General features: G+C 56.6%; 6 protein-coding genes across 14 annotated transcripts; 2 read left to right on the top strand and 4 right to left on the bottom strand.

Annotated features, from left to right (window-relative positions):
- Positions 1-504: 504 nt before the first annotated feature.
- Egfl8 (EGF like domain multiple 8) lies at positions 505-2,860 on the top strand. 2 transcript variants are annotated; one of them, XM_032888270.1, is made up of 8 exons: positions 505-520; positions 804-1,044; positions 1,221-1,343; positions 1,445-1,554; positions 1,647-1,742; positions 1,864-2,198; positions 2,277-2,430; positions 2,633-2,860. In XM_032888270.1, exons 2-8 carry the CDS (start codon positions 944-946, stop codon positions 2,674-2,676), a joined length of 963 nt encoding a protein of 320 aa, XP_032744161.1. In that variant the 5' UTR covers positions 505-520; positions 804-943; the 3' UTR covers positions 2,677-2,860. The 2 variants fall into 2 exon arrangements, with proteins under 2 accessions (XP_032744161.1, XP_032744160.1); XM_032888269.1 differs by lacking the exon at positions 505-520 and having other exon boundaries at positions 793-1,044.
- On the bottom strand, positions 2,793-11,439 carry Agpat1 (1-acylglycerol-3-phosphate O-acyltransferase 1). Of its 6 annotated transcripts, none has more exons than XM_032888265.1 (7): positions 10,907-11,439; positions 5,479-5,678; positions 5,132-5,265; positions 4,611-4,786; positions 4,411-4,506; positions 4,258-4,330; positions 2,793-3,944 (listed from the first exon to the last, which is right to left on the bottom strand). In XM_032888265.1, the coding sequence occupies exons 2-7, from the start codon at positions 5,667-5,669 to the stop codon at positions 3,760-3,762; spliced, it is 855 nt and encodes a 284-aa protein (XP_032744156.1). In that variant the 5' UTR covers positions 5,670-5,678; positions 10,907-11,439; the 3' UTR covers positions 2,793-3,759. The 6 variants fall into 6 exon arrangements, with proteins under 6 accessions (XP_032744156.1, XP_032744158.1, XP_032744159.1 ...); XM_032888267.1 differs by having other exon boundaries at positions 11,198-11,439; XM_032888268.1 differs by lacking the exon at positions 10,907-11,439 and adding an exon at positions 10,766-10,862.
- Positions 11,440-12,067: 628 nt separating this feature from the next.
- Positions 12,068-14,606, top strand: Rnf5 (ring finger protein 5). Its single transcript, XM_032888262.1, has 6 exons — positions 12,068-12,350; positions 13,391-13,409; positions 13,503-13,615; positions 13,704-13,758; positions 13,834-13,951; positions 14,029-14,606. The coding sequence occupies exons 1-6, from the start codon at positions 12,211-12,213 to the stop codon at positions 14,124-14,126; spliced, it is 543 nt and encodes a 180-aa protein (XP_032744153.1). The 5' UTR covers positions 12,068-12,210; the 3' UTR covers positions 14,127-14,606.
- A 165-nt stretch (positions 14,607-14,771) lies between these two features.
- Positions 14,772-18,026, bottom strand: Ager (advanced glycosylation end-product specific receptor). 3 transcript variants are annotated; one of them, XM_032888261.1, is made up of 10 exons: positions 17,604-18,026; positions 17,296-17,402; positions 16,945-17,137; positions 16,707-16,771; positions 16,518-16,605; positions 16,247-16,426; positions 16,005-16,135; positions 15,696-15,837; positions 15,115-15,241; positions 14,772-15,028 (listed from the first exon to the last, which is right to left on the bottom strand). In XM_032888261.1, the coding sequence occupies exons 1-10, from the start codon at positions 17,653-17,655 to the stop codon at positions 14,932-14,934; spliced, it is 1,182 nt and encodes a 393-aa protein (XP_032744152.1). In that variant the 5' UTR covers positions 17,656-18,026; the 3' UTR covers positions 14,772-14,931. The 3 variants fall into 3 exon arrangements, with proteins under 3 accessions (XP_032744152.1, XP_032744150.1, XP_032744151.1); XM_032888259.1 differs by adding an exon at positions 15,359-15,385 and having other exon boundaries at positions 17,296-17,674; XM_032888260.1 differs by having other exon boundaries at positions 17,296-17,628.
- A 102-nt stretch (positions 18,027-18,128) lies between these two features.
- Positions 18,129-23,258, bottom strand: Pbx2 (PBX homeobox 2). The gene is made up of 9 exons (XM_032888258.1): positions 22,738-23,258; positions 21,891-21,964; positions 21,441-21,688; positions 21,128-21,318; positions 20,867-21,002; positions 20,629-20,782; positions 20,242-20,330; positions 19,824-19,910; positions 18,129-19,702 (listed from the first exon to the last, which is right to left on the bottom strand). Exons 1-9 carry the CDS (start codon positions 22,956-22,958, stop codon positions 19,610-19,612), a joined length of 1,293 nt encoding a protein of 430 aa, XP_032744149.1. The 5' UTR covers positions 22,959-23,258; the 3' UTR covers positions 18,129-19,609.
- A 485-nt stretch (positions 23,259-23,743) lies between these two features.
- Gpsm3 (G protein signaling modulator 3) lies at positions 23,744-25,900 on the bottom strand. The gene is made up of 4 exons (XM_032888257.1): positions 25,264-25,900; positions 24,942-25,044; positions 24,556-24,755; positions 23,744-24,325 (listed from the first exon to the last, which is right to left on the bottom strand). Exons 1-4 carry the CDS (start codon positions 25,297-25,299, stop codon positions 24,188-24,190), a joined length of 477 nt encoding a protein of 158 aa, XP_032744148.1. The 5' UTR covers positions 25,300-25,900; the 3' UTR covers positions 23,744-24,187.
- Between the last annotated feature and the right edge of the window lie 1,157 nt (positions 25,901-27,057).

Below are 27,057 nucleotides of genomic sequence, written 5' to 3'. Positions count from 1 at the left end.
CCCTGTCTCTTCTGGCTTGGGGGTGGTGCCCCACAGCCCCCAACAAATGCCATCAAGAGATGGAGACAGTTTTCCCCTTGGTGCCTTGGGCTGCCCCTGCCCTTCTGTGACGGCTGCTTTCTTTCCTCAGCTGATCTGGCCTACTTGGCCGTGACCTGCCCTTGCTTTGTCTCCCGCCCTCTCTCCATGTCCTCACATTATCCCACAGTCTGTTAGGCTAGAGGGGGTGGGGTATTGGTTCCTATTAGAGCTTCTGATTTGGGGACCTCTGAAGATTGTGTAGGTCCTGCTGAACGGCACTTGGCTGAGGAGAAGGTAAGGAAGGCAGGGTCTGACTACTGAGCCAACCAGCCGGAGTCTGAGGAGCTAGTGGGAGGGGGCAGGACTGGGAGGGAGGCTGTGTGGTCCAGCCCCTTGGCATCTTCTCACCAGAGAGGCCCACCCGCCAGTGTAGCTGCTGGGGCTGCTACGGCTGCTACGGCTGCAGTCTCCAGGACAAGGGACAACAACAGGAGGAGAGGTGGGTGCATAGGAGAGGATGTCAATGGTAGGAAGAACTGGCATCACTTTGCCTTTCAGTGCGGATGAATGAGGGGGAGGGCTGAGTGATGGGTGTGGGGTATGCGTGAGGGTGTGGGGGAGCAGCGGTGGACGAGATGTGTTCAGGATGCTTGGGTTTGGGTGTAAGGTGTGTACACTTGCAGAGGTGACATTCTTAGTGTGCAAGGGATATTTGGGAAGACTGAGAGTGGTGAGCGTTAGGGGCGAGCCTGGTTGAGGACAGAGGGGCCATGACTTGCTAGATGTGCAGGTGCCCAGACCGTGTGAGTGGCTCAGGAAAGTCAATGTGCTGACCTCAGACTGCTTTTGAGGACCTCACCTAGACCAAAGAGAAGGGAAGAGCTCCTGTAACTGCTTGTCTGCAGCCCTCAGAGTGAAAGCCATGGAGCCCTGGGCTGGGCTCTGCATTTTCCTACGAGGACTCTCATTCCTCCTGGTACTGATGACAGGAGAAGGGGCCAAAGGAGGACCTTTCAAAGAAAGGTGACAGCCAGCGGGGGTGGGGGGTGTCTTTGGGCAAAAGAATGGAAAGTTCTGAATGAAGGCAAGGGGCCTGGGTGGGGTGGGGGGATGGGAGGGGGTGCCTGGTCTCGATTGTGAGGTGCTGAGGGCCGGACACACTCCCTGTCTTCCACCTTCCCCCGCTGGTGTCTCTGCAGTTTGGGAGTGTGCTCCAAGCAGACGCTGCTGGTTCCACTCCGTTACAATGAGTCCTACAGTCAACCAGTGTACAGACCCTACCTGACCCTGTGTGCTGGAAGGCGCATATGTAGCACCTACAGGTGAGAGGTGAAGCCCTAGGGCTCCCGGATCTCTGAAAGGGATCCCAAGAACCAAGCCCAGGATGGGTACCCGGAATTCTGAACCTGCTTCCCTGTTCTAGGACCACGTACCGCGTGGCCTGGAGGGAAGTGAGGCGGGAGGTACAGCAGACACTTGTGGTGTGCTGCCAGGGCTGGAAGAAGCCACACCCAGGAGCTCTCACCTGTGAAGGTGAGGCTGGGACTTCTGGCTGTGGCACTTCCCTCCTGCTGGGGAGCCAGTCCGGTGTCTGGGTCTTAACTCGCCTCTCATGTGCACCCCAGCCATCTGCTCTAAGCCTTGTCTTAATGGAGGTGTGTGCACCGGACCGGACCAGTGCGAGTGTGCCCCAGGCTGGGCAGGGAAGCACTGCCACGTGGGTGAGCAGGATGGCTCCGCCCCTCCCCTGCAGGGGCAATGGGGGTGGGTGCTGGGATCGGGATCGCCCCACCCACCCAGGCATCCTGCCCCCTTCAACTCCTTCCTCTTTCTGGTCACTAGATGTGGATGAATGCAGGACCAGCCTTACCCTCTGCTCTCATGGCTGTCTCAACACGCTGGGCAGCTTCACCTGCAGCTGTCCGCACCCCCTGGTGCTGGGGCCCGATGGACGCGCCTGTGCAGGGGGCCCTCCGGAGTCCTCAACGAGTGCTGGCATCCTCAGTGTGGCGGGTGGGTGTGGGGCACCTGTGGGGTGGCCTGGTCTCTGCAGAGGCGCGGGGGAAGGCCACGCTCTGTTCTCCTTTGCCCTAGTTCGGGAAGCAGACAGCGAGGAGGAGCGTGCCCTGAGGCGGGAGGTTGCAGAGCTTCGTGGGCGTCTAGAGAGGCTGGAGCAGGTGAGCAGCTGGGAGTGGCGCGGCTGCCAGTGTTCCTGGGCCCCTGCCAGCATCCTGAGGTACCACTTTCCTTTGTAGTGGGCCACACAGGCTGGGGCCTGGGTTCGAGCAGTGCTGCCGGTGGCCCCTGAAGACCTGCGGCCTGAACAGGTGGCTGAACTTTGGGGCCGGGGTGACAGGATCGAGTCCCTCAGTGACCAGGTGCTGCTACTGGAGGAAAGGCTGGGTGCCTGTGAGTCCCCCGCTCCTCCTCCATGATTGAAGACCCAGCCTCAAGTCAGCACTGCACTCCTGAAACCCTCCCTCCCACACTGTCCTCACCCTGTCCTGGTCCCCAGGCCACTTGTGTGTTGTTGGGTGACAGGTAAGGCTCTCCCTCCTGGCCAGGGAGCCCCTCCAGGCCACAGCCACCTTGCCACTTTGCCATTAACCAGGTGCCTGTGAGGACAACAGCCTGGGCCCAGGCCTCCATGGATGACAAGGAGTGCCCGCAGCGGCTGGGGTCCCTACCTCACACAGAAACTATGCCTGCTAACCTGGGATCCCAAGATCTGGTACCAAACCCGAGGTGCTACAGCCACAGAGAACCCCACGTCTCTCTTTCTCTTTATTTCCAGTTGCTTGCTGTTATCCAGATAATAAAAACCAACCACACAAAACTGGATCCCGCCCGTTCCTTCTTCCCCCAGCCTACCTCCTGGGTTTGAGGAATGGGTCTAGGGTGGGAGGCAGGGGGGGCCAGCGCCACTGGGAGGAAATGAAAATTGGCCCGGGAGGGAGGTACCTCAAAGAAAGAAATAAATTAAGTGCCCCCCTCTCCCTCTTGCCAGAGTCAGGTTCTTCTCCCTAAGGCCCCAGGGAGGAGAGAGCACAGCTTCTGGCACCTGCCTCTCCAGAATTTGGTTAGATGGTGCTGGGCCAGGGCCCTGAAGACCACTACTGGGGGCAGGGGTGTGGCTGGGGGAAACAGACATTGGCATGTGGAGTGTGCTCAGCCCCGGGCATGGGCAGGGATGAGACAGACCTCTGAGTGACAAGAGCCAGCCCCATGGAGGGTGACAGCCCCATGGAGGGTGACAGTGCTGAGGCAGTCCCCAGGTGAGCCGGTGAGGAGTGTCAGGTTCAGCTTCCAGCCACAGGACGGGGGAGTCCTCAGTAGCAGGTGAGCCCAGTCAATCTGCAGACTTGGGGTGAGGGGTGGACTGTTCCACAGAACAGATGAGTTCATTGTCCAGTGTAGGGCGGAGAGGGAGAGAAGGCCACAAAGAGACCACTAGGGAAGGGATGGGATGGAATGTCTCCCACCCTTGTATCATGAGCCACTTGAGATGAGGGTAGGCAATAGTCCCACAAGACAAGATGGCAGGTGGGCTTGGAGTGGAGACTGCACCCACGCAGGAGAGTCCATGGGTGGGGCAGGGACAGAACACGGAGTGACATTCACTTCAGAAGTTGAGGATTCCAAAAGGAGAGTAGGGAGTAGGGACCAGGGAAGGGGGCCTGGCCCTGCCTCAGGCCCTGTGTCAGGTATGGGGAGGAAGAAGGGGAGGACGGGTGGAGCTCAGAGCCGGGCCTCGCCCGCTCCCCCAGGCTTCTTTAGACAATCGCCACCACCCAGGCCATCAGTGGAGATCTCCCGGAAGATGGTGAGCATGGAGTGCCGGACTCTGTCTGCCAGAGCTGGGACATCATCTGGTGTGAGCCCTTCTGTGGGCACTGGGGGCAGCACCCGCACCTGACATCGCCCTGGCGGGATGAGGAGCAGCATCTGTGTGACCAGCACTCTGGGATCCTGGCCACCTGCAGGGCCAGCCCACCACTCCGCCATCCTGCCACCGTCCCTGTTCCATCCAACAGCTGACAAAGTCCCCAGGCCTCTGTCCAGGCTGCAGTGTGCGGCCAGTGTTCAAACTGTCTCGGTCCAGCTTTGCCCACACCAGCTCACTCCCCTCCCAGACAGTACGACCCACCTGCCATGGCCCCCTGTCTCAGGGACATCCCCAGCCTCCCATGATCTTTCTGGCTCCACCCTCCCCAGGGAGGAGCCTGGGGTGCTCACCAGAGGTGAAGCGGCGTTCCTTTTTGCAGTAGAAGTCTTGATAGGAGGACATGACAATGGGGACGATGGGGACCTGGGAGGAGGCAGAGCAGTGAGTGCACCTGTCCTGGGTGGGGAGGGGCGGGTCTGGGCGCTGATGCTACAATCAATCACCTGGGCCTGTACTGCAAGGTGGAAGGCGCCTCGTTTGAAGGGCAGCATGGAGCCATTGTGGTTTCTTGTTCCTTCAGGAAAAACCCAGACTCTCACCTGAGGGAGGCCAGAGCACATATAAGGAAGGGCACAGCACTGACTATTGTGGTTTGCAACCATTCACTCCCCAATCCCCAAATCCCCATCTGAGGAAGACTCACATCCTGGGTGAGCAGGGTCTGGGCCACCTCGGACATGACACTGATAGCGTCTCCTGTGCGTTTCCGGTCAATGAAGATGACTCCTGCCAGCCAGCAGGCCAGCCCGGCAGAGCCAGCCCATAATAGTTCACGCTTGGCAATGGGCACACAGCGATCTGGCAGTACCTCCATCATTCCTTGGCGGGGTGTGGGATAGGGAATAGATCAGGGCACAAGCAACATCCTAGGAGGCACCACCTAGCCCAGGTTACTACCCCTACACACTGAGGAGTGGGTTGTAAAAGGCCTGGGCATCGAGACTGACACAGGTATGTGAACCTGCTGGGGTCAGACCCACCCTGGGGGAAGGAGACCTGAGGAGGTGTGACCCACCCCAGGGAAGGAGGCCTGAGGAGAAGTGACCCACCCTAGGGGAAGGAGGCCTGAGGAGGGGTGGCATCCAAGAGGAGGTTAAAGCAGGTGTGGGGAGGGACCAGAAGAGAAGGCTCTGCTAGAGGACTGGGCCCTGTGACAGGCCTCACCAAGCAGGTCGAGGGAACTCTGGTGGTTGGAGACAACAACGTAGGGCTGTGTGGGAGGGAAGTGCTGAGCCCCCCGCACCTCCACTCGGATCCCATACAAGTATTTGACGTGGAGCAGCAGCAGACGCAAGATCCTGTGGGGTCATTGCAAGGGGGCGTCAGTGGATCCCACATGCATGCCTCTGCGGCCCCTACCTACTCCTCACATTCTGGCCACCTCTGTGGTACTCTCCCCTATCCTTGTCTCTGGGTTTGTGTCTCAGGTCTTCTCCCCTGCAAATCTTTCACTCCCTTTTCCCCCTAGGGATCCCCCAAGACCCCCCACTTCTTGGCCCTTCAACTCTTACTTCATGTTCTCGACATTGCGTCCTCGAACGGCGCACACAGGGATCGCGAGTATTGCCAGGAAGAGGATCCAGCCATTGTAGAAGGCCATCTTGAAGAAATACTTGGCACTGGAGCTGCAGAACCACAGGGTGGACAGCAGGAGGAGGAGCAGCAGCAGCAGCGCCGTCCAGGCCCCGGGCCACAGCTCCATTCTGGTCACCTGTGGACGGGAGGAGCCAGGTTAACCAGGCATGGTGGGCAGAGCTGAACGAGGTTCCAAGGGTCCAGAGTGGGGAGGAACTCAGTCAGACAGCTCTTCTCTGCTGCTCCGGGTGTCTAGATGTAGACAGACAAGAGCCCCAAACACCTGTGCTCCCAGGCAAGGAAAGGGGGACAGCAGCACGCAACACTGGTGGCACACGCGGTGGCTGGAAGGCACTATGGTTTTTGAGACAGAGTTTCATTCCAATCCAAGCTGACCTGGAACTCTGTAGCCCAGGCTGGCCTCTAACTCATAGCGACCGACACTCCTCTGTCTCCTACATGCCAAGGTGACAGCCAGCACAGGGCACCGCGACCTGCTCTGGGCAGGTAGTCTACAACTGACCACTTCCAATGGAGAGGGAGCTGAGATTGTTAAATGCACACCAGACTTGAGGATTCTGGGTGAAAAACAGCCGTGTAAACCATCCCATTAGTGCTCGCCCCACCTCCCAGTGCGAGGGGGGGGGAGGGGAGGGGGGCCCTTCTGCGCGTGCAAGGAAAGAGTTTCACCACCTGACCTAATCTTTTACCGATTCCTTCTGGATCTACTGGCTTCGGTCAAAAATACCAACAAGACAGACCTGCTTCTCTTTGCCTTTTATACTGTGGTTATCAGAAATTTAAAACTAAAGGGCAGCCCCATTTCATGCCTGGTGGACAGCGCTGGTCTAAGTGCCATGTTAAACTCTGTACGTGGTCCACACAGCAGTTCACAGTTTACGTTATCGGTTTCACAGGAAACGACTCCAGGAAAGGGCCTTACCTGAGGCCACCTGGCTCCCACACAGCAGCTTCCAGGTTAACCCTAATTGTCCTGTGCTTCTGAACCCTACTACATTGTCGCTACACATGCACGCGTGCGCACACGTGCATGCGCATGCCAGACGTGGAAACAGTGCCCAAAAAACGCTATGGCACAAGTGACAAGAATGAAGGCTCGTGGCGCAGAAAGTCTCGGCACACAAAGGCTAATAGAGTCACACACAAGCACACATTTACCGTCAAACCTGGGGACGGATACAGTAAATTCACGTCTAGAAAATTCTCTTCCCCCCAGGTGGAGACCTCTGTGCCCTACACCTAACATACCAAGTGTGCTTCCAGATGGGCAAACAAACCCAACTTTCCTGTCTCTCCTTCTACCCTCATGGAGGGAGGACAGCTGTGTGAGAGGCCATGCCAAGGAAACAGGCCAGAGTCAAAGGAACTTTTAATCCCCTGCCAAGACGGGAAGGAAGAGGGGAGTGTGCACCGCCTGCCTCCTGGGCCTTTCCTCTTTACCCCACTCTGCCCCTCGGAGGTGACAAGAAGGGGCTTAGCCTGTCTCTCCACGCAGGCTAAAAGCTCTTCCTTCTTTTCAGAGCCTGCCCCGCCCCTGCCCTCCCAGAACTCAACAGTGGGCTTTCTGACTGCTCTGCCCAGCCTCTCCCATCCCTGTGCTGTGCACACTGTACCCTTCGGTCACTGTCCCTCCACCCCTTCACACATGGCTGCCAGAGATGCTGTCACCTCATTTTGAGTATCTGCCTCTCCAAAGGCCTTTCTTGAAAAGCTGACTTGTGCTTCTCTGACCCCATCTTCAGAAATGATTGACTTCATGTCCCCAGATTTGCCACAAGACCTTCACGCTTCTGTTCCCTCTGGCTGGCAGGCCCTGCCTCCTCAGGCTTCGCAAACCCAGCACCACTTTTCAATGTCTCTGGAACCTGGACAGGCCCATGTTTTCATTACAACTTTCCTCTATTGTCCCTCCATATCCCCAGACTGGTCATGCTCCTGCCTGTACCTCCTAAGTGCTGGGACCAAAGGTGTGTGCCACCTCACCGGCAAAGAGCAGTGGTTGTCAAGGTGTAGAAATGTAAACTCTCGTGCCGCACCCACACACATCATGAGCCAATCACGGCACCAGGCCAATCTGTATGTTAATGTGCCTTCCAGGTAAGTCTTACACTGGCTGGCCTTGACAGCTCCTGATGGTAAGTGCTTTAGGTAAAATGTTCACTGCTCTTTTTCCTGCCCAGCTTCCTCCAAACTGTAAAGACTTCAGGCCAGGATTGTGTCTTATTCTCAATGCCCAAACAGAAGTGGGAACAAATGGTGCTCAGCGAGTCTTGGTGAATGGATTATGTGGCCATGGACACGACCTCACTGTCCGGCAAATGCTAGGCAGCATGGTTCCCTTCTGTTTCCTCTCGTTTTTGCTTCTGCAGTGCAGAGACATTCAGTGCTGGGCAGCTCTGATCAGCACAGATTGATACCTTTTCAGGTGTGTTAATCAGGAAAGGGCATCCCCCCCCCCAAAACCACTGACAACAAGCTTCATTCAAACAACCCATTCTAAACGCGCACGGCCAGAGGGAAGCCTCAGGGACGGAAGTTACATCATGAAGATGCCGTCTAGGACAGTATGCACAACGGGACCAACATGTCATCACACTCCTGTCACCAAACATGCCAACCTTGCAAAGAGTGGGGCACAAACAGTGGTTCCTCCATGAACACAACTGGGGGCTCCCCACGGATAGACATGCATTAAGCTGTGACACAGACTATAAACCCAGCCCATGGAGAAACAGATGTGAAGAGACAGGCTGGGTGGTCAGCAAAAGCAAAGGGAGGATGGTCCTTTGGGATATGGGTGTTGCGACACAAGCATGTAAGGAATACCAGGCTAGCCTTGGCTAAATGTCAAGCTCAAGGCCAGCGTAGGGTATGTGAAACTGCCAAGGGGGTGGGTGGGGCGGGAGGTGATAAAAAAGAAAGAAGGAAAAGAGACTCCTTAGTCCAGCATGGTGGCATATGCTTTTCATCCCAGCACTTGGAAGGCAGAAACAGGTGAGCCTGAGGTTAGCCAGGACTACAGAGACCCTGTCTCAAAACAAAACAACAAAACTTGGCGGAATTAAAAGTAATACTTGTGTAACACTTGGCCTGATGAAGGGATCATCTTTAGACAGAAATGTTTGACGATTCATAAACATGTTGGGATGCCAAACGGGTTAATGAGCAATCAATCACAACGAATTTAGGAAATAAATGGCAGGTAAAACTAGTACATCAACATGTCACACCACGGGCATGCAGATTTGTGGTGAGAACCAAGTCCTCCAATAAAACAGGCTCCTGTGGTCACAACAGGGCTGAAGCCACTGAATCAGTGCAGCTCTGGACACCTGTGAGGCGGAGGGGCTGAGCTAAGTCAAAGAGGGGAGACAAGAGCATCGAGGCAACGCGGAAAACGCCCAACAGGTGAAACATGCCAAGTCCTCGCATAAATTTGACACTGGAGCATGTCACAAACTGAACTTGAGGCATGGGTGTAAAATAGGAGAGCCGTTCTGATGGGAGTTTAAACGTCATTCCCTACAGCCTGTGAGGAGAGCACAGGGCTGCACATAAGCTACTCGACCTATCCAAGGCACTCGGGGCCTCCCACAGGACACCGAGTGTTAGTTAAGGGTCTCAGTTTGGAAGGCCTGTTCGAAATAAGTGCTTCTGTGCCTAGAGGTTAACGGTGCCTGATAGCATTCCTCGGAAGCAGACCTGGCTCCTCACCTCCACCCAGAAGTCATGTGGGGCCAAAACGCAGCAGAAGGACTGGGAAACCTGAAGGGAATCCCCTCTTCAAGATCCACACCCCCTACCCCCCACCCCGTCCCAAATTCGGAGTTACCATCCCTCCTCTCATCGCCTCTTGCACTCAGAACGAGCCCTCCACCTCGGAGCCAGTCCCCAGCCCCCGTCGCTCCCATTCTTCCGCTCAGGCCCCTCTCCCCAGCAACCCCGTCCCCAGCCCGCCCTCCCGGCCCCGTCCCTCTCCAGCCCCCTCCTCCCACAGCCTCCCACCCCCTTCCCGCCCACACCTCAATGGGGCGGGGAGCCTGGGGGACGGGCCCCTTCCCCAGCCAGGCTGCGGCAGCGGTGGTGGCGGCTGGCTGTATCTCTGTCTCGGTGTCGGTGCCAAGGGGGCGACAGGATTTGGGGATGTCCTAGCCCCGGCCGATGGAGGGGTGGTGGGAGTGGGAAGCTGGGCCCATACCGGTAGGAATGGTGGGGGGCCGTACCCCCAACACCCTCCCTCCCTCCCTGCCGGCTCTCTGAGGGCCGGGGCTACTGCCGCCGCTATCTCCCCCACCCCTCCCAGCGCCTGCTGACTTCCGGGGCTGGCCAGGAAGTGGGGGGCTATGATGGGCAGCGGGCCCCGCCAATCGCCTCTTCGGAGACCCGCATCTCCTCCCCACGCCTGCCTGGCCTCTCGCTGGCCCCGCCCCGGGGAGCTCAGTGGAGCTCGAGGCCTCGGCCAGCTACATCGCTCGGTCCACCGGGTTTCGGCACCTGCTACCCTGCCTCCCTCCCTGCTCTGTTCCTCTGCACCGTCTAGCTTCGTTCGCGTTCTCTCTGACCCCGTTGCCTTTCTTTGAACTCCAGCGCTGTGTAACTCTAGGATCCCCCCCTTTTCCTGTCCCCATTTCAATCACAAACGTTTATGAAGTACCTTCTGAACTCTAGCATTAAGTTCACCTTTTCTGTCCAGGACTCCGGCTTTCCCCGAATAGTTGTCCAGCTTTCTGTCCACTTGCCCTTTGTCCCTGGTCTTCATCTCCTCCACCCACCTTCGGTCTTTAAAGATAAAAGGGGCCCTCTCTGACCTCTGTCCCTTACGAGCTTGTTTGCTTACGTACTCTCCTAGCTCTTCATTCACCCAATCTGAGCCAAACCCTCCCCTTCCAACACAGAATCTGGCCGCAGGCTTTGGTAGTGTGTGCTTGTAATAGCAGCACGCGAGAGCCTGGAACAGGAGTATCCGAGTTTGAGGCTATCGTTGAAACTTGTGAGAATCTTAAGTTCTTTCTTTCGATGGGATCTGGACAAGAAAACGCTGCTTCCTAAGGGCGATAGAATGATGGGACGAGCCATGTGTTCTACAGGACCAGTCCATCTACTCCTACCTCCATAGTCGCCACTTCAGCATCTAAACCTCTTTAATACTCCAGAATCCTCGCTTCTCCGCACCTCCTCCTCTATAGAGTCCCAGCTTCTCACCTTTATTCCTCAGTCACACAGGCCCTTTTAAAGGTATCGGATAATCCTTAGCTAGCTTGTTCTTGTCTCCCGCCCATGGACACCTTTGCCCTGGGTTTACGTGGCTTGGTGAAGAGCCCTCGGTAGTGAGAGGACTGTTACCTAATTCTGGGCCTTGGGCCACAGTGAGGGTCACTGACTGTTGGAACGGTTCAGCCAGGAAGAAGATCCAAATCTCTGCAGGGCAAATTACAAGGAAGGGGCGGATCTACTCCATCCTGCGGCGGGTCACCTAGGGATCGGACCCTGCCCTTTGGGCGCCCACTCATAAGGGGGTGGAACCAGTCAGTCCTTTTCTGCTTTTAAGGTCTAGAACGGAGTTGAGGTCCACTGTGGTCTGCTGGGTCACATCACAACGGTGGGCCTTGGGCTCGGTCCTGCTGTGAGAATCACCTAGAGAGGCCGAGCCGTCCAACCGAGAGAGTGGGGTTAACACCAGCGCTACTGGCCGACGGCCGCACCATCCACACGTCGGGCTAACCCCAGTTCTGCTCCCCGCTTTTCGAAGAGGGAGGGGCGGACCCAAGGTCTTCCCTCTACGTCACCCAAGGAGGCCGGAGCCATCTTGAACCCTGCGACCCTGGTACTTCTGCTCTTTTTTCCTTCCGAGCTCTGCACCGTCTCTCCAGGGCTCGGCCAATCAGCGGCGAAGTAAACCGCCCAATCAAGACTAGAGAGAGTCCCCGCCGGAAGACCCGGATGAGACCGAGCCAAGGCCTTTGAACTGCAAGCCCCGCCAATAGCAGAGTGGTTGCCATGGTGACGAGATAGAGTGAAGGGGTGGGACCGGAGCCGGCACAGCCTTCGTCGGGTTGGCCCATTCCATGCCCGCCCCCGCCCCGCTTATTGCGCATGCTCATCCTTCCGTGTCGTGCCAGCCAATCATTTGATTTGGAACCGTCCGCTCTAAAGTCCAATAGGAACCCGGACATTCTTCGAAAGAGGAAGAGAAGGAAAGAAAGCGGTTCATAGTGGGCGAGTTCTGTGGGCCTGGGCCAATCCCTTCTCAGCTCTGGCTATGACTGACAGCTACACAGACGAATCAAAGCTTCTCTAGCTGAGCGACAACACCGGCCTAACTCATTATTACCAATCCCTCGGCAGTGCGTAGTGACTGAAGCCTTATCAGCCAATCATCATCGGGCAAGGGTAGGACTCCCACACCTTTTTCCGCCCCCCGACTCTTCGGATCAATCGTGTCCTTTGAATCCTGGATGATGGGCAGGCCCCTCGACCAATACTGATGAGAAAACCTTGAAGTCTGCCCAACGATCGTGGGCAGAAGGCGGTCCTGCTTTGTTGGGGCGTGAGTGTGTGTGTGTGCCCGTGTGAGTGCCGTGTGTGAGTGTATATGTGTGTGTGCCTGGGGGTACTGAGGGCTACGTGGGGGCGAAGCAGAACTTGCCATGGCAGCAGCAGAGGAAGAGGACGGGGGCCCCGAAGGGCCAAATCGCGAGCGGGGCGGGGCGAGCGCGACCTTCGAATGTAATATATGTTTGGAGACAGCTCGCGAAGCTGTGGTCAGCGTGTGTGGCCACCTCTATTGGTGAGAATCCGAGGCAGGGGCTTGGGGTAAGGCGGCGGGGCTCATCTTTGTGTTGGGGAGGCCGAGAGCGGGAACCATGCAGTTTTTTCAGATGACCCGAGGGGCACCCCCGACCCCCGCCCCACATACAGGTAGGGGAGGCCTGAAGTGGGGACTTGTGTCATTGCTGGTGTGTGTATGTGGGGTGGGGGTGAGGGAAGGGTCGTGTCAGTACAGATGAGATGTCTGGAAAGGAGGGTCGTAGGAAGCGGTACGTGGTATTCTAGGAGGAGGGATGGGAAATGAGAGATGTTGCATATTCCTGCATGGGAGATTTGAACCACAGTACCCCGTTAGATCTACCCAGCTGTTGAGATAAAAATAGATGAGAGACTTTTCAGTTTAGGGAATGTGCCTCTCGGTGGAGGAGAGAAAGATCTAGGGACTTTGGACCTAGCTGTGGGCCGTATTGAGATGAGATGTGGGAGGGGGTGGTTTGTCAAACCCGAGGACGAGGGCATTGTGTAAGGACAAGATGGAGAGGTTAAAGGGTCGCGGAGAGAGGGGGGTTTATTGAGATTGAAGTGAGAAGGAAAGGAACAGTGTGTGGGTGTATGTTAATGATGGGAGTCTGGAGGATTAGGAGCAAGAATGGAGTTCGGGCTGAAAGGAAACCTGTTGAATTGGGAAGTCAAGTTCGGAGGCAGGAGGAGGAGAGGTTTTGAAGGAGGGGTGGGTGTGTGTGTGTGTGTGTGTGTGTGTGTGTGTGTGTGTGTGTGTGTGTGTGTGTGTAAAGAGACAGGGAAGAGACACCTGAAGAGAGGAAAGACTCAGATGTGTTGAGGATCATATGTGAGATGTGAGTACCTTCGAAGTTTGGGTGTCAAAGACGAGAGGTTGGAAAAGGCAAGTTAGCAAGTATTCTATAAGTTGTCAGGAGAGAAAAATAGTATTATAGCAGCAGTACCTGGGAGGACTGGCCATGAGCTTCCATGTTCTGGGGTCTGCAGCTCTCTCCTGTAGTTTGACACGTTTTTTTTTTTTTTTTTTTTTAAATCCAGTTGGCCCTGTCTCCATCAGGTATGTATTCATGAGGTGGACAGGGAGACAGGGAGGCTCATGGAGCTTGGAGACCCTCTTCGTACTCGAAAACACTTCATATTTTCTTCCCAGTGGCTGGAGACACGGCCAGACCGGCAAGAATGCCCGGTGTGTAAAGCCGGAATAAGCAGGGAGAAGGTCGTCCCTCTTTATGGGCGAGGGAGCCAGAAGCCACAGGATCCCAGGTGAGACCCGAGTGATGCTGAGGGGAGCTGAAGGCTTCGTCCCAAGACAGGGTATGAAAGGTGCTGACCCCTCTCTCCTTCCTCTCAGATTGAAAACTCCACCCCGCCCTCAGGGCCAGCGGCCAGCTCCGGAGAGCAGAGGGGTGAGTCTCCCTGTCCAGCTGTGTCCCTCCGGTGCCCAAGCCTGTGGGTTTCCCTCATCTTCCCTGCCTCCCTAGGGGTTCCAGCCATTCGGTGATGCAGGGGGATTTCACTTCTCCTTTGGCGTTGGCGCCTTCCCCTTTGGCTTCTTTACCACCGTGTTCAATGCCCACGAGCCTTTCCGAAGGGGTGCAGGTAAGAATTTTCCCTTGGCTCCCACCGGGGTCCTCTCCTGGCCCTACAAGGTTGTGAAGCTTTCCTTTCCCCTACAGGTGTGGATCTGGGGCAGGGTCACCCAGCCTCCAGCTGGCAAGATTCCTTGTTCCTGTTCCTCGCCATCTTTTTCTTTTTCTGGCTGCTCAGTATTTGAGCCGCATCTCCTCCCTGCCCACCTCCAGCTAGAGGAGAATCAGTATTGGGAGTCCCTTGCTGGCCCTTCCTTGCTTTCGGACCACCCTCTTACTTCCATGACCCATCTCTTTGCCGAGGCCTCTTTCGGGAGGACGTGGGGAGGAGTGAGCGGTATGCTTACCATGGGAGTGCCTGCTGCTGTGTACTGCTGGCCCAGTAGCACAGACACGCCCAGCCTGGAGGACTAGACAGGTGTCTGGTTCTCCCCTCTCCCAAGCCTTTGCTTTCCCCAAGATTTCTTGATTTGGTGTTTAAAGGTGGGCTCTCCCCAACTCCTCCACTCGACTTAATTTAATTTTTCTCTCCACACTGTCTAATATGAATTTTGACTCTTTTAAGTGTCTCTTTCCACCCCTCACTACCTCCTTTATTACAAATTCAAATAATAATAATAATAATGATAATAATAATAATAAAAAATGAAATGCATTGCTGGGAAGTCTCTCCAGTCCCTTCCTTCAGGACAGTGCTGCCCTGCCCAGCTCTGCCCAGCCTGAATAGACCTCGGCGCGGTGGGAGGCATGGACTGTGCTCCTCCCCTACAAGGTCCCCGGGGATGCAGGAGTGAGATTGCCGCTCTCCCGCACACAGACAACAAGCCGGCAACATGTGTCAGGTGTTTACTCAGCATGGATCATGTGGGCTCTGGTTGGAGAAGAAAGTGGCTCGAGGTCGAATTGGGATCGTAGTGGGGGAGCTCGTCTGGAGCCAGCACAGCTGAGGTCGGAAGCTGAAGGAGTGAGACAGGGTTTGCCTGGGCGCTCTTAAGGTCCCCCTGCACCGTTCTCTGGCATTTCCGCTTCCTCTGACTGATTCAGCTCTGCACGTTCCTCCTCGTCCTCCTGGCTTTCTGGGGCCTTCCTGAGAAGGAACAGTGGTGTGGTAACCCACTGGCCCACTCCAACAGCCCTCACATGCCGCCCCGGAACCCACTGGCTTTCACTCACCTCTCTTCGCGTCTGGGTTGTCGTTTTCGCCACAGGATGGCCCCAATGAGCAGAGCGGCTATTCCCAGGCCTCCCAGGATCCCTAAGGACAGGGCTAGCGTTCCCAGCCCAGACCCATCCACAGAGCCTGGAAGGACATAGGGAAGATTGAGGGCATAGCTCTAGCGTACACCACTCCTTCCTTGTGACCCTAGCCACACAAGGCAGCCATGTGCTTCTCTCTGATTGACTCCTAGTCCCTCACCTGCAGCTTGTCCTTCATCACCGGTTTCTGGAAGACAGTGGTCAGAGGGAAGACAAGCTCAGACCCAGTGGCATCTCCCCTCAGTGGAGAAGCTGGGCTTTACTCCTGACAAGCTCCCCCCCACCCCCCGGGGCTGGGGACCAAACCCAGGGCCTTGTGCTTGCTAGGCAAGCGCTCTACCACTGAGCTAAATCCCCAACCCCTCCTGACAGGCTTTTGAGTGCACCGAGGAAAGGGTGGCATGGCTATTGGGGTTCATGTCTGAGTGGGGTAGGGAGTTGGCGTCTTGTGTCCCTCACCTGAGCCCCAGGATCCCTGGGATTTGGGGAGGGGTTACCTGTGACCCTGATGTTGACAGGAGGGCTTTCCTGAGGTCCATGGCTAGGGTAGGTGGCCACGCAGCTGTAGATGCCCTCATCCTCATGCCCTACCTCAGGGAGGAGCAGCACAGGGCTGGGGGCAAGGGGCAGGGGTGTGCCCTGATGGAAAGGGGCAGGGGGCTGTTAGAAACCCTGTGCACACATCCCGGACTCTTCATTTCCACGGCCGAACATTCTGTCTCCCAGCCCACGCAGTTCTTAGGCCACCTTCCCTGCATCAGCCCTCTGCCTGTCGTTCCCAGCCCTCAGGCCTTCAGGTCACTCACATCTTTTATCCAGTGGATTTGAGGGGGAGGCTGGGCAGAGATGGCACAGGTCAGGGTCACGGTCCCACCAGGAGCGACTGTTCCACCTTCAGGCTCAACCAACAGCTGAATGCCCTCTGGAGGCAGGGGCTCTGGGTGGGCATGGGCATGAGGTCCATCAGGATACCTGGCAGAGAGCCTGATGACCCTGCCATTGACCCTGTCTCCCTGAGAGCCAGACTGGGCCCTTCCTCCCTACTCACCCCTGACTCGGGGCTGGATGGGGGCTGTGTTCAGGGGTCTGCGCCGAGGAAGGCCCAGGCTGAAGCTGCAGGAAAAGGTAGGAGTGGTCCCTCCTTGGGCTGGGGTCACTGTGAGCTCTGACCGAAGCGTGAAGAGTCCCGTCTCAGGGTGCCTCCTGGTCTCCTCCTTCACAACTGTCCCTGTAGTGCGTATGATGAGATCAGACACCCAGAGCGGTATGGAGGGCCATCAGGAAGAAGGTGGTTGGGTGTGGGGCACCCTGGCACTCACCTTTGCCATCAGGAATCAGAGGTTTCCCATCCAAGTGCCAGCTAAGGGTCCCTGCAGGGTAGCTCCCCTCAGACACACACATCCCCACCTGGACAAAGAATGGAAACCTTGCCCTCTCTGTGGAAGGCAACATGGGCACACAACAGCATCCAAAGGACCCTCTCTGTTTTCTTGTTTTTCTCCTACTACCTTATTAGGGACATTGGCTGTGAGTTCAGAGGCAGGATTCACAATTTCCGGCTTCCCAGGAATCTCTAGAGGGAAAATTCAGTCATAATTTCTCACACTCCAGGCATGGGAGGAAGGGCCGTGGAGATCAGAGGTCCAGACACACCAGGGCTAAGAGTCAAGGCTCGGGGGTGGGGGGTTGTAAATGAAGGCTTTTTGTTAAATGCAAAGTGACTTAGCCATGGCCTGGAACCCTTACGGTAGACTCGGACTCGGTAGTTGGACTTGACCTCCTTCCCGAGCCTGTTAGTTGCCCGACACCGGAAAGTCCCCTCATCGACAATTCCGATAGCTGGAAGGAGGAGCGAACCATTGGGGAGGATTCGAGCCACACTGTCCCAGGGGTCTCCCTGGGGAGAGAGGACCTTCCAAGCTTCAGTCCTTCCTGTGTTCTGCAAAGAAGAGAAAAACCTAAGCGGACTGGGCCCTCTGGGGAAGAACTGCTTAGTCAGGGCCGGGTGCTGGGGACCCTCGAGGAGGGCTTTTGGTGGCCAGGTGTGTGGCCAGGTGTGTGGCCAGGTGTGTGTGTGTGGGGGAGGGTCCTGCTTACCAGTTTCCATTCTAGCTTCTGGGTTGGCTTCTTAGGGGCCCCCTTACAGCTCAGCATAAGTGGCTCTCCGATCCGGGCTGTGATGTTCTGACCACCAGCTACGGCTCCTGGGTGGTAACATCATTGTAGAAGGGTGGAAGGGGAGAGAGAGGCAGCGCTGGTGGGTGTAGGGCAGGGTAGGTGAGGGTTTTTGGGAAGTGGTGCCCAGTCTCAGGGGCGGGAGGGGGGATTTCTAGGGAGAAGAGGTCCTGGGGGGATGGGAGCAGGGCAGCTGATGGGGAGAGTTGGTGGGGTTGGGAATAGCTCACCCCACAGAGCAAGAACCAGTACCCAGGCTCTAGCTACTGTCCCCGCTGGCATGGTGCTTCCTTCCCAGGCTCCTGGTTCTGTCTGCCCCACTTCCTACTGTGGCTACTGCCCTAGGTGGGGCTTGCACCCTCTACCCTGCCCCCAACTGCCATCTTGTCCCATCAGAGAATGCCAGGAATTTGTGCTTCTGGGACAAGAGTCCTTCAGGTACTAGAAGCAATCTCACCCCACCTGAGGACATTGGCAGCCTTCGGACACAACCTCTCCCTAGGGTAGGGTTCTACACCAATAAAAAATCTCATTTCCTTCAGCCACCGAGGTCCATGAGTCCCACTGGCTCACTAGTGCTCTATCTTGACCTGGGCGGGTTATTAGGCAGCATGGTCCAGCCTGGTCTGTTGTCTTTCTGAGTGAATCTTTGTAGTGGGGACTGGCCTCGAGCCAGTTGGAGTCTTGTAATAATTCTTTGGGGATAGGGTTTTTTTTGCTTGTTTGTTTGTTTTTGAAAAAAAATCTCAACTAAACCCAGGGGAAAAAGAAATCTCTTTATTTAAAACTGCCATTTCTTTTTTTGTGAATCTACAAGTTTACAAGTGAGGAGAGAAACTGCCCCTGGCACCCTCCCACCGCCCTCTCCACACACTCCCTCCGGCCCGCCTGGGCCACTGATGGGAGGGGTTCCCACTGTGACAGGTCTGGAAGATCCTGAGGATGTCTGAAGGGTCAGATAGAAGGGTTCCGGGCTGAGATGAGACACTTTTAACCTTCCCTCATACCTGGCTTTGCGTGACATCCCTCCTCTCCCCACCCCCTTGATTTTGGCATGAGATTAAGAACTGAACAGAAAGACTTATTTCTGGGAAACTGGCGGAGACACGTAGAGAAGCACCCAGCCCGTATTTAGCGTATTTGGCAAGAACTCCCCTTCCTGATCGATCTTCTCCACTCTGCAAACAGTTTAAAAAACAAAACCGAAAGCTTTTTGACTTTTTCAAAAATCACTGAGTTCAGTCCAGCCTTGCCCAAAGGTTACTGGGGAGGTGTGGGGGGAGACAGGAGGCTACAGCTGCATCGTGATCCACATCAGATACAGCAGGGATTTGCCTGCACAAGCTAAGAAACACCTAAGTGTCCAGGCTGAGGACACGGTGTCCCGCAAAATCCACTTCCCCACTGGTAGGCCTGGAGCAAATAGCCACCACCAGTGCTGTCTGTTCTCTTACTAGGCCCCTTTGGCGCTTACTTCTCGAGTGGGTAAACAAAAATAAATCAGCGTGTTTATTTAAAACATACACACACACACCCACATACACACCCCAAACCCTACTTCTTCAAACTATTAAAAAATTAATGATCACCACTACCAACAAAAACAAAAACAAAACAAAAAAAAAAAATACAGATTCAGGGTTTCTTTTCTAAAAAAAAAAAAAAAAAGTCCAACTTCAAAACCTGGTCAACAATTCTCTAAAGTAGCAGAAAGTCCCTCCGAGGTAGATATCTGAGTCAGACACTCTTGTCCACCGAGCGATTCTATTGGTTTAAGATGAGCTGCGTATGAGGTAATAAAGCCGTCTGGAGGGGCAGAAGGTGGGGATGCATGGGGGAGGGGGTGTCGTCCCAGGGCCTCTGTCCAAGAGTCCCCATTTTTGGCATCTCTGGGTCGGGCAGGGCTGACGTCTTCAGATTCCAGAGTATACAAGTGGGGTGGGGAATAGAAGTAGGGGGAGCCCAAGCCAAACACAATTGGCGTTACGTTGTAGATTTAAGAGAGATATCTGAGAAATAAGTATCTTTTTCGTGGGGGGGGAGAAAAGAAGAAACGGAGACACCCCACTCTCCCTGCCATGTAGTCAGCACCCCAGCACCGAGTGTCTAGTTGGGGAGGGCACAACCCCAATCGCCCTGTTTTGTGCTTCTGTGGGGTTAGTCCTCTAGATGCCCAGAGTCCTCCTCAAGAGTTGCCTGGTGGGAGCCCCCAACCCTGTGACCTTGAGGGGCAAGGTCAGTTGGAGGTGTCAGAGTGAACACTTCCTGGTCCCTCTGTCGGGGATGTCACCGAGGACGGGGTCACAGCCTCCTGCCAGCCACCATTGGCCTGGTAAGAGAATGAGAGTCAGAATGGGAAACTCCAATGCAGGGGTGGGGGGTTGCGGGGGCACACTCCTGCCCTGGTAGAGCCAAAAGCTGGAGGCACTAAGGCCCTTCAACTCACTCACCCGCATTTCTCGAGGACTATATATCTGGCCTCCCCCGATGTTATCCCCGTAGCTCCCTGGCCCCATCGAGTGTCGGAGCGATTCCACCTGCAGGGCACAAAGAAAAGCATGACACACAGAAGCCTTAGAAGGGGCCTTGTGTGTTTGGGGGTGGGGCAGGGGATGGGGCCAGTTGGTGCAGCTCCGTGGGTAAAGGTGTTCGTCAAGTAAAGCCTGGTGACCTGAGCTTGATCCCTGGAACCCACGTAAAGATGGGAGAACTGACCGCACATATCGCCATGTGCAGTAACATTGCCACGTGCCCCGTGACATCACTATGCGTGCAGAGACATCGCCGTATACGCAGTCTCACACATATACCCACCTCCCCATCATGCATGCAGCAATGAAAGAGAAAAGAAGAGGTGGGCCTTCTGACCTGGGAAGCAGGGTAGGAATCTCCATTGAGCCCGGGCATCCCCAGAAACATGTCTCCGGATCCTGAGAGATTGAAAGAGCCGCCAGAGCCTTGGGAGGGCAGAGAGAGAATCAGAGAAAAAGCACAGGGCACCCTGATGAGGGACAGGAGGTAAACCCAACCCTTGGCTTCCAGAAAGCTCACTCAGGAAGCATATGCAGACTATCCACAGGCCCACCCTCAGAACGGGCTATTCGTGAACGTGAACTGGCTACCCACTTAAGGCCCTTGACATCACCACCCCGTCTTAGCCTGGTCTTTCACCCCCCCAAAGTCCTGCATGGACAAAAGTGGAAGCAAAGGCAGCAAACGGGCAAAGCAGCCAGCCAGAGCGGCAGTGAGCTGTACCTGCAGAGGAAGGGGGCGTTGGAGAGCTGGTGCGGCTGTGGCCGCCCTGGGCGACGGACACGGCTGTCTTCACAGCATAGATATTTGCCTCCTCTTGGAACTTCCCGATGTTTTTCTTATAGCGGATCCGCTTGTTACCAAACCAGTTGGAAACCTGCGGTGTTGGGTGGAGAGGGTCAAGTGGAACCCTTTCTCCAGGACCCCTCTCCCAGTAATGTCTCCGAAGCCCCCGGAGTACCTGAGAGACGGTGATGCCGCACTTCTTGGCGAGCTCCTCTTTGGCCTCCTCACTAGGGTAGGGGTTACTCAGGTGGGAGTAGAAATATTCATTCAGGACCTCAGTGGCCTGTTTGCTGAAGTTCCGGCGTTTTCGCCTGTGGAGAGAGAGAAGCATTGGGCACGTGGGTGACGGAAAACATGGCAGCCCAGGCAGGGGTCTTGGAGAGGCGTGGGAGGGAGCCAGGTACCCAGGGTAAGCTCAGGGGTCCCCGAGCCCCACCTGGCATCCAGGAATCGAGAGCGCAGGATCATGACGGCCTCACAGGTGCTCTGCTTCAGCTGCATCTGGATGGCGCTGAACTTCCGGTGGATAATGCTCACCATGCGCTCCATCTCCTTGGGGGCCACAGGACGAGTGCGGCTCTGCTCCCTCAGCAGGTTCATGACGTGAGTTGTGAATTCATTGCATGCCTGTTTGGAGCGGGAAGCCTGTCGAGGAGGAGCCCTGTGGCTTGGGCCCTCTAGAGTTGGGGGGGGGGAGGGGGGCTTCTGGATCTCCGGGCCAACCTCACCCGCGAGCCTCTCCTCCTCACCTGCTCATACTTCTCCAGTTCTGAGTGGTAGATGTGGCGGATTTGGGCAAGCTTGCTTCGATAGTCCGAGTGTTCGATGGAGTTATCCGGGGACACGCCACCTCCGGAGGCTGCCGCGGCTGCAGCTGCCGCTGCAGAGCCGCCCCCCTTCTCGGGTCCAGCCACACCTTCTGCCAGAAGCATGTTGTCCAGGCGCATCAGCTGTGGGTCCACTGGTTCCTCCTCTTGGGAGCTGCGAATGCTAAGGCCTAGCAGGCAGGCAAGTGGGCTTAAGGATCCCCTCAACTCCTCGAAGACCCAGGGCTCCAGGCTTCGCCCCCTTCCCCACTCGCGTTCAAGAGGCCTCTGTGGCGCTCACTTTCCTCGGGGCTTCAAGTTGTCAAACTCTGAGCCCTAAGGTAGAGAGAGGCCCTGCTCCCAGAAGTGAGAATCAGAGGGGCACCCACATACCAGTTTTCTCCTTGATTTCACACAGGACACTAAACAGGGCAGGCTTCATTCGGTGACAGTTTAGGGCGTGTTTCCTTAAGGGAGGAGAGAAAAGAGTTCAGGCGGCAGGCAGGAGAGGGGCGCCAGGGAGCAAGGTGGGGACACAATCTGTGAGGCGGGTAAGTAGGAATGGGGTAGTGTGGAGTCGGAGAGTTAAGTTCTTGAGATCGGCTGCCATGGTGTCTGGAAGCTGCTGGGCCACAGGAAACAGAAGGTGCAGGCAATGGGGCTAAAGTCACTATGGGCGGGCTGAGGCTAAGAAAGATGGTTCAAGCAAAAAGATGGAGAAAGGATCTAGAGCTGACTGAAGAAATAAAGGTGACTAGGTAGGTTTCGGAGAAGGGGAAGCAGAGCCTGTCAGTGTGAGGCGGTAGGGGGCCGGGAAGGGGGTGCCCGGCTGCCCCGGAGTTCAGTATGGTGTGTGGGCTGAGCAAGGGAAAGGCAGGACTCTTGGAGGCCCCGACCTCAGCGGAAGGGAATGTGTGGAGATCCTGGATCCGTACGTGGAGAAGGCGGTGGGCTAGCCGGATAGTTAGGGAAGACAGCTTTGGCTGAGAACAGTTTCTAAGTCTGGGAGCCAGGAGATGGGCCGGTGTAGACTGTAGGGGTCAGCAAAAGGTTAGGAGGGAGTGAGACCACCTGGGGTTCCCTCTGTGGAGGTTTTAGGGCCTAGGAGCAAAGCAAGCTTTGAGAGAACACTAGAACTAAGGAAAGAAAAGAGTTGCAAGATCCAGAGAGGGCCCTGGGGGGAGGGGGGCTGGCAGAGGACTCAGAGCTGTGAGCGGGGTCCCGGGGTGGGGGCACTCACTTGGCCTGGGCCTCGTCCAGGCTCTGGTCGGTGATGGTCATTATCTGTTGCAGAATGTCCCCGATGTCTTGCTTCCCTCGGCCTCCCGGGACCCCCCCACTTCCCCCACCGGGGTCTCCGCCACCGGGAGGCTCGCCAGGGCCCCCGGGCTCCCCACCTACCAGCCCCAGACCCCCACGGCCCCCGCCCGGAGGGGGCGGCCCCAGCAGCCGCTCGTCCATAGCTGGGGGGGGCCCTGAGGCCCCCTCCCTGCTCGCCCCTCCCCCCGCCGGGTGACTTCCCCCCCAAACTCGCTGGGGCCGCTGCTCCCTCCGCCCCAACCCCGCCCGGCAACCCGCCTCCCGGCTCCCTTCGGGGGTTCACCCCGGCACTGAAGGGGAGACCCGGGGTGCCGCCTGGGCACCCCCACAGGAGACCCCGGCCCCCGGCGGCGGAGAAAATGGAGCCGGAGAGAGAGAGAGAGGAGGCCCAAGCGGGGGTGTGTGTGCGAGAGGAGGGAGGAGGGAGAAGGGGGAGCGAGGGAGGCGGCTGGGGAGGGAGCAGGGAGGAAGAGGAGGAGGAGAGGAGGAACAGGGGAGGAGTCAGGGGGGCAGGGAGACGCAGGCCGGGCGGCGGCGGGTGGAGGCGGGGAGCGGCGGGGCGGCCGTGGAGAGGCAGGGTTGGCCCCGGGGCCGGCCGAGCCAGAGCTGGGGTGGAGGGTGGCTCGGCCACCTGGGTTCCGAGCCCATCGTCTGGCGGTGCGGACTCCGGCCTCTGGAATGTTCTCCGACAACTCGGTTCATATTTCTTGTTCTAATGACTCCCCTCCTTGTTCGACTTAATTAAAACTGGGAGACTGGGGGCTGGGGGAGATGATTAGGGAGGTCTCCAGCCGCTGCTTAATGAGCCAGTAATTAACCAGCCAGGGAGGGGAGCTGGCCTCTGGCCAGATCGCGGAGAGCGGCTGCCCCAGGCCTCACCTACCCACCTTGCACCCCGCACCCGGCCCCCAGATACCAGTCTTCAGTCCAGAGGGGAATTATATTTATTCGTACAACCAAAACATCAGACAGACTCGGCAGCAGGGTGGGGGCGGGGCTAAGGGTCGCTTCACAGCCTCTGCGCCCCTCTGCCTTGGGGTCGGGCGTGGGGGGTGCTAGCGCTGGACAGTCGTCTTACTCTTTTCCCTTTTTTCTCACTAGGCAGGGGCAGGCCTCAGCCCTCACACCCTGTTTAGTAGCTTGACAACTCAGGAGAGAGACTCTTAACTGCCTCAGGGAGCTGTGTCCAACCCTACCTTACTTATCTTCAAGGTTAGAGTACTTGTCTCAAGTCCAGTCCCCAGGGAAAGTGGGTGCAATTTTAGCCGGGTCTTCAGTCTCTGGTACCCCAGCCAAACAGGGTTGAAGACCTTCGGGGAGTGTCCCAGCTTTGAGTCCCAGAGAGAAGGGACTGGTTGGGAGCTCAGGCCTCAGCAGGTGTGTGTAGGGGGCCGAGATCTTTGATCCTCCATTCGACCTCCACCCTGAACTCTGAGCAGCAACTCCAGGAGCTCCTGCCCGCCCGGGGGAAGGGGCGGGTCGGACCGTTGGGCTTCAATCCGCTGGCACTAGAGGCATGGAAAGAGGGAGAGAAGGGCATGGGTAGCCTGTGATGGTTTGGGGTGAGGGGGGTCAGGGTTGGTGCAGGGCAGATAGGAAATCTGTGATAGGGATGGGGGACTAGAGGCTGGCTAGAGGACATACGCGTAGGGAGAAAGAAGTTAGGGCTCAAGCGAAGGCCGGCTAGGAGACCTGGGTCCTGCCTCCGTGGGCGCATGTGGGGTGGGATGTGCCTTACCTGGTGACTGAGTATGGTGCTGTAGAGCTGTTCTTTGTCTTCAAGAAGCCGGGGTGGGGTTGGGGCTAGGCTTGGGGGAACCTTGGGGGTGTGGAAGGCGGCCCTCTGTTCCTCTAGACGGCGTGACTGGGCTTCAGCCACCAGGTCCAGAAGGAGCTCAGTCTGCAGGGAGAGCAGGGAGCCAGAACGGGGCCCCAGGGCTATGGGAGAGGAGGGAGGAGGGTTCAGACCCGGAGGCTGTGGCAGAATGGAGTAGCAAGAGGACAGGTGAGCTGGTAACTGGGTTAGGTAGGGACCAGCAAGACAGCAGGTGTTATGGTTAGTGGACCTACACTGGGGTAGTCTGGGAAATGGGAGGTCGAGATCTTACAGGGTTGGGGGGGTACCTGTGTGTCGGGTTCCAGGAGGAGGAGGGGAGGGAGGTGCAGATCTCCAAGGCCGAGCGGTGGAGTTCACAGGGGGCCAGCCCTGATCATCCTGAGGGAGACTCTATAGATACCAAGAGATGTTCATTCCAGTCAGGGGTGTGTGTGCGCTCGCGGAGGGCTAGGCCAGCGACCCATTTCCCCCCGTGTGTCTGTTCCTGTCTTGGTGCGCCCAAACTTTCCCAAGTCTCCTGAGTCCACCGCTCACTGGGATTCTGCTCTAGGTCCCCACATGTCCCTTCTCCCTGGGTTGGTCCCCCAGCCCGGCAACCCAGCAGCTCACCTGCTCACCATCTTCCTGGGGTCTTTCAGCCTCCATCCCTGGACTTGGGGAGAGACACTGATGGGGAGGGGTGGCTGGAATTTGGGAGGAGGACTGGAACCTTGGGTTCCTGAGGGGAATGGGGTCTGGAAGGGGTGGGGGTGAGCTGGGGGCTGGATGCCTAGGTACTGAGCAGGAAGCTGGGTTGTTGGTCAGCCCCCCCACGGGCCCCGCCCATCTCTGTCAACTTCCTCCATCCTCGCTTTTTCCCACCCAAACAGATCGCTTGACCTCTCTTGCCCCAGGGGAGGACAGAGACTGGGAGAAATTCCAGCTGCAGGAGTGGAGCGTGCTCCTGACGGGGCGGATTCCTGCCGTCTCATCTCCAGAGCCTCAGTAACCCCTTAGCCTGCCCCACTGCTCCTCTGTCCCCACCTCCCCTTCAGCCCTTCTCTGTCAACACCGGAACTAGCTACAACACAGGAAGTGGTTTCACTCTTCAGGATCCCCCTCCCCCAAACTAGGTTCCTTCTCTCCCTAAGACTGATCCTGAGGTAGGATTTGACCCTTCTCATCTCTCTTAACTTACTGGGTCAGGGAAAGGCATGAGGTTCTAGAGGAGGGCAGACTTGATGACCCCGGATGCACTCACAATACATCTTAGGCCCAACATACAGTAAGTAGCCAGAGACTGAGGCTGGAGAGTTACCACCGCCCCCAGGCATTACAGACAGCAGAGAGAATGAGGGAATGGTTACAAGAGGCCGGACTAGTGTTGACAAGGGTCAGGGGAAGAGTTGCCTAGGGGTTTGAGAGTGGAATACTGATCTTAAGCTTGGCCTTTGATTGGTTCTGGCAGCCCAGAGAAGGGAGCAGGACAGCCAGCCATCTGGGGGTCTTCAAATGGCTGTCTGCCCTGTGAAGTCGAGTGACTTGGAGCATGAAATTGGCTGAAGAGAGCCTGGCCGTCTTAGGTGAATGAATCTTTGTGCCTGGAAGTGTGAAATGGCGAGGCAGACCGTGATAAGTTTCTCTGCTGATGTAATGAGCCGATTCCAAGCCAAGTTAAAGGTATAAATGTATAAAAGGTGTGGGGGTGGGCACGGAGAGGGAGTAGGTAACCAAAGTGTCTGGGTTATATAGTGTCGAGCCTCTCTGGGGGGAAGGGCAGTTCAGCCCCTGTCTGGAAAGTTCAGGGTAGGGGGCAGGGTATGACAGCCATATCCTGTAACAGGTAGTGACTTGGGAGTTGCAGGGAGAACCTGGAGGCCAAGTGAGCTCTGGTATGTTAAAGAGGCACCCCAAGAGGTTGGGGATTTAGCTCAGTGGTAGAGCGCTTGCCTAGGAAGCGCAAGGCCCTGGGTTCGGTCCCCAGGTCCCCAGCTCCGGAAAAAAAGAACCAAAAAAAAAAAAGGCACCCCAACCGCTTGTCCTGTGTTTGAAACAAAGTAACAGACCGTAGTGGCACTTAGCCTCACAGAATTACTAAGGGTTAATTGTAATGAGGCCCTTAGCACTTGGCAAACACTCTACAAATGGTGGGTGATCTTCCAGAATGCCTCCTGGCCTATCAGCCTGGAGGTAAAGCCACAGGGCTGACATGTGAGCAGTTCAAGATCCTCCTGTCTTTGAGCCCTCAGGAGTCTGCTGCTACAGCTAAACGCCCTTGGATGAGGGACGCGGTCATCATCTTGTATGTTTTTAGACTATTGGAGATTCTCGCTTTCAGTGATACCAGATGAACTGGGACCCCCAGATGGTCCGGTTGCCCTTAATTTATATTTAAAAGCCCTCTACCTATATGAATGAATCTGG

This window comes from Rattus rattus, chromosome 18 (genome assembly GCF_011064425.1).
Source record: "Rattus rattus isolate New Zealand chromosome 18, Rrattus_CSIRO_v1, whole genome shotgun sequence".
Lineage (NCBI taxonomy): Eukaryota > Metazoa > Chordata > Mammalia > Rodentia > Muridae > Rattus > Rattus rattus.
This window is presented reverse-complemented; position numbering and strand designations above follow the sequence as displayed.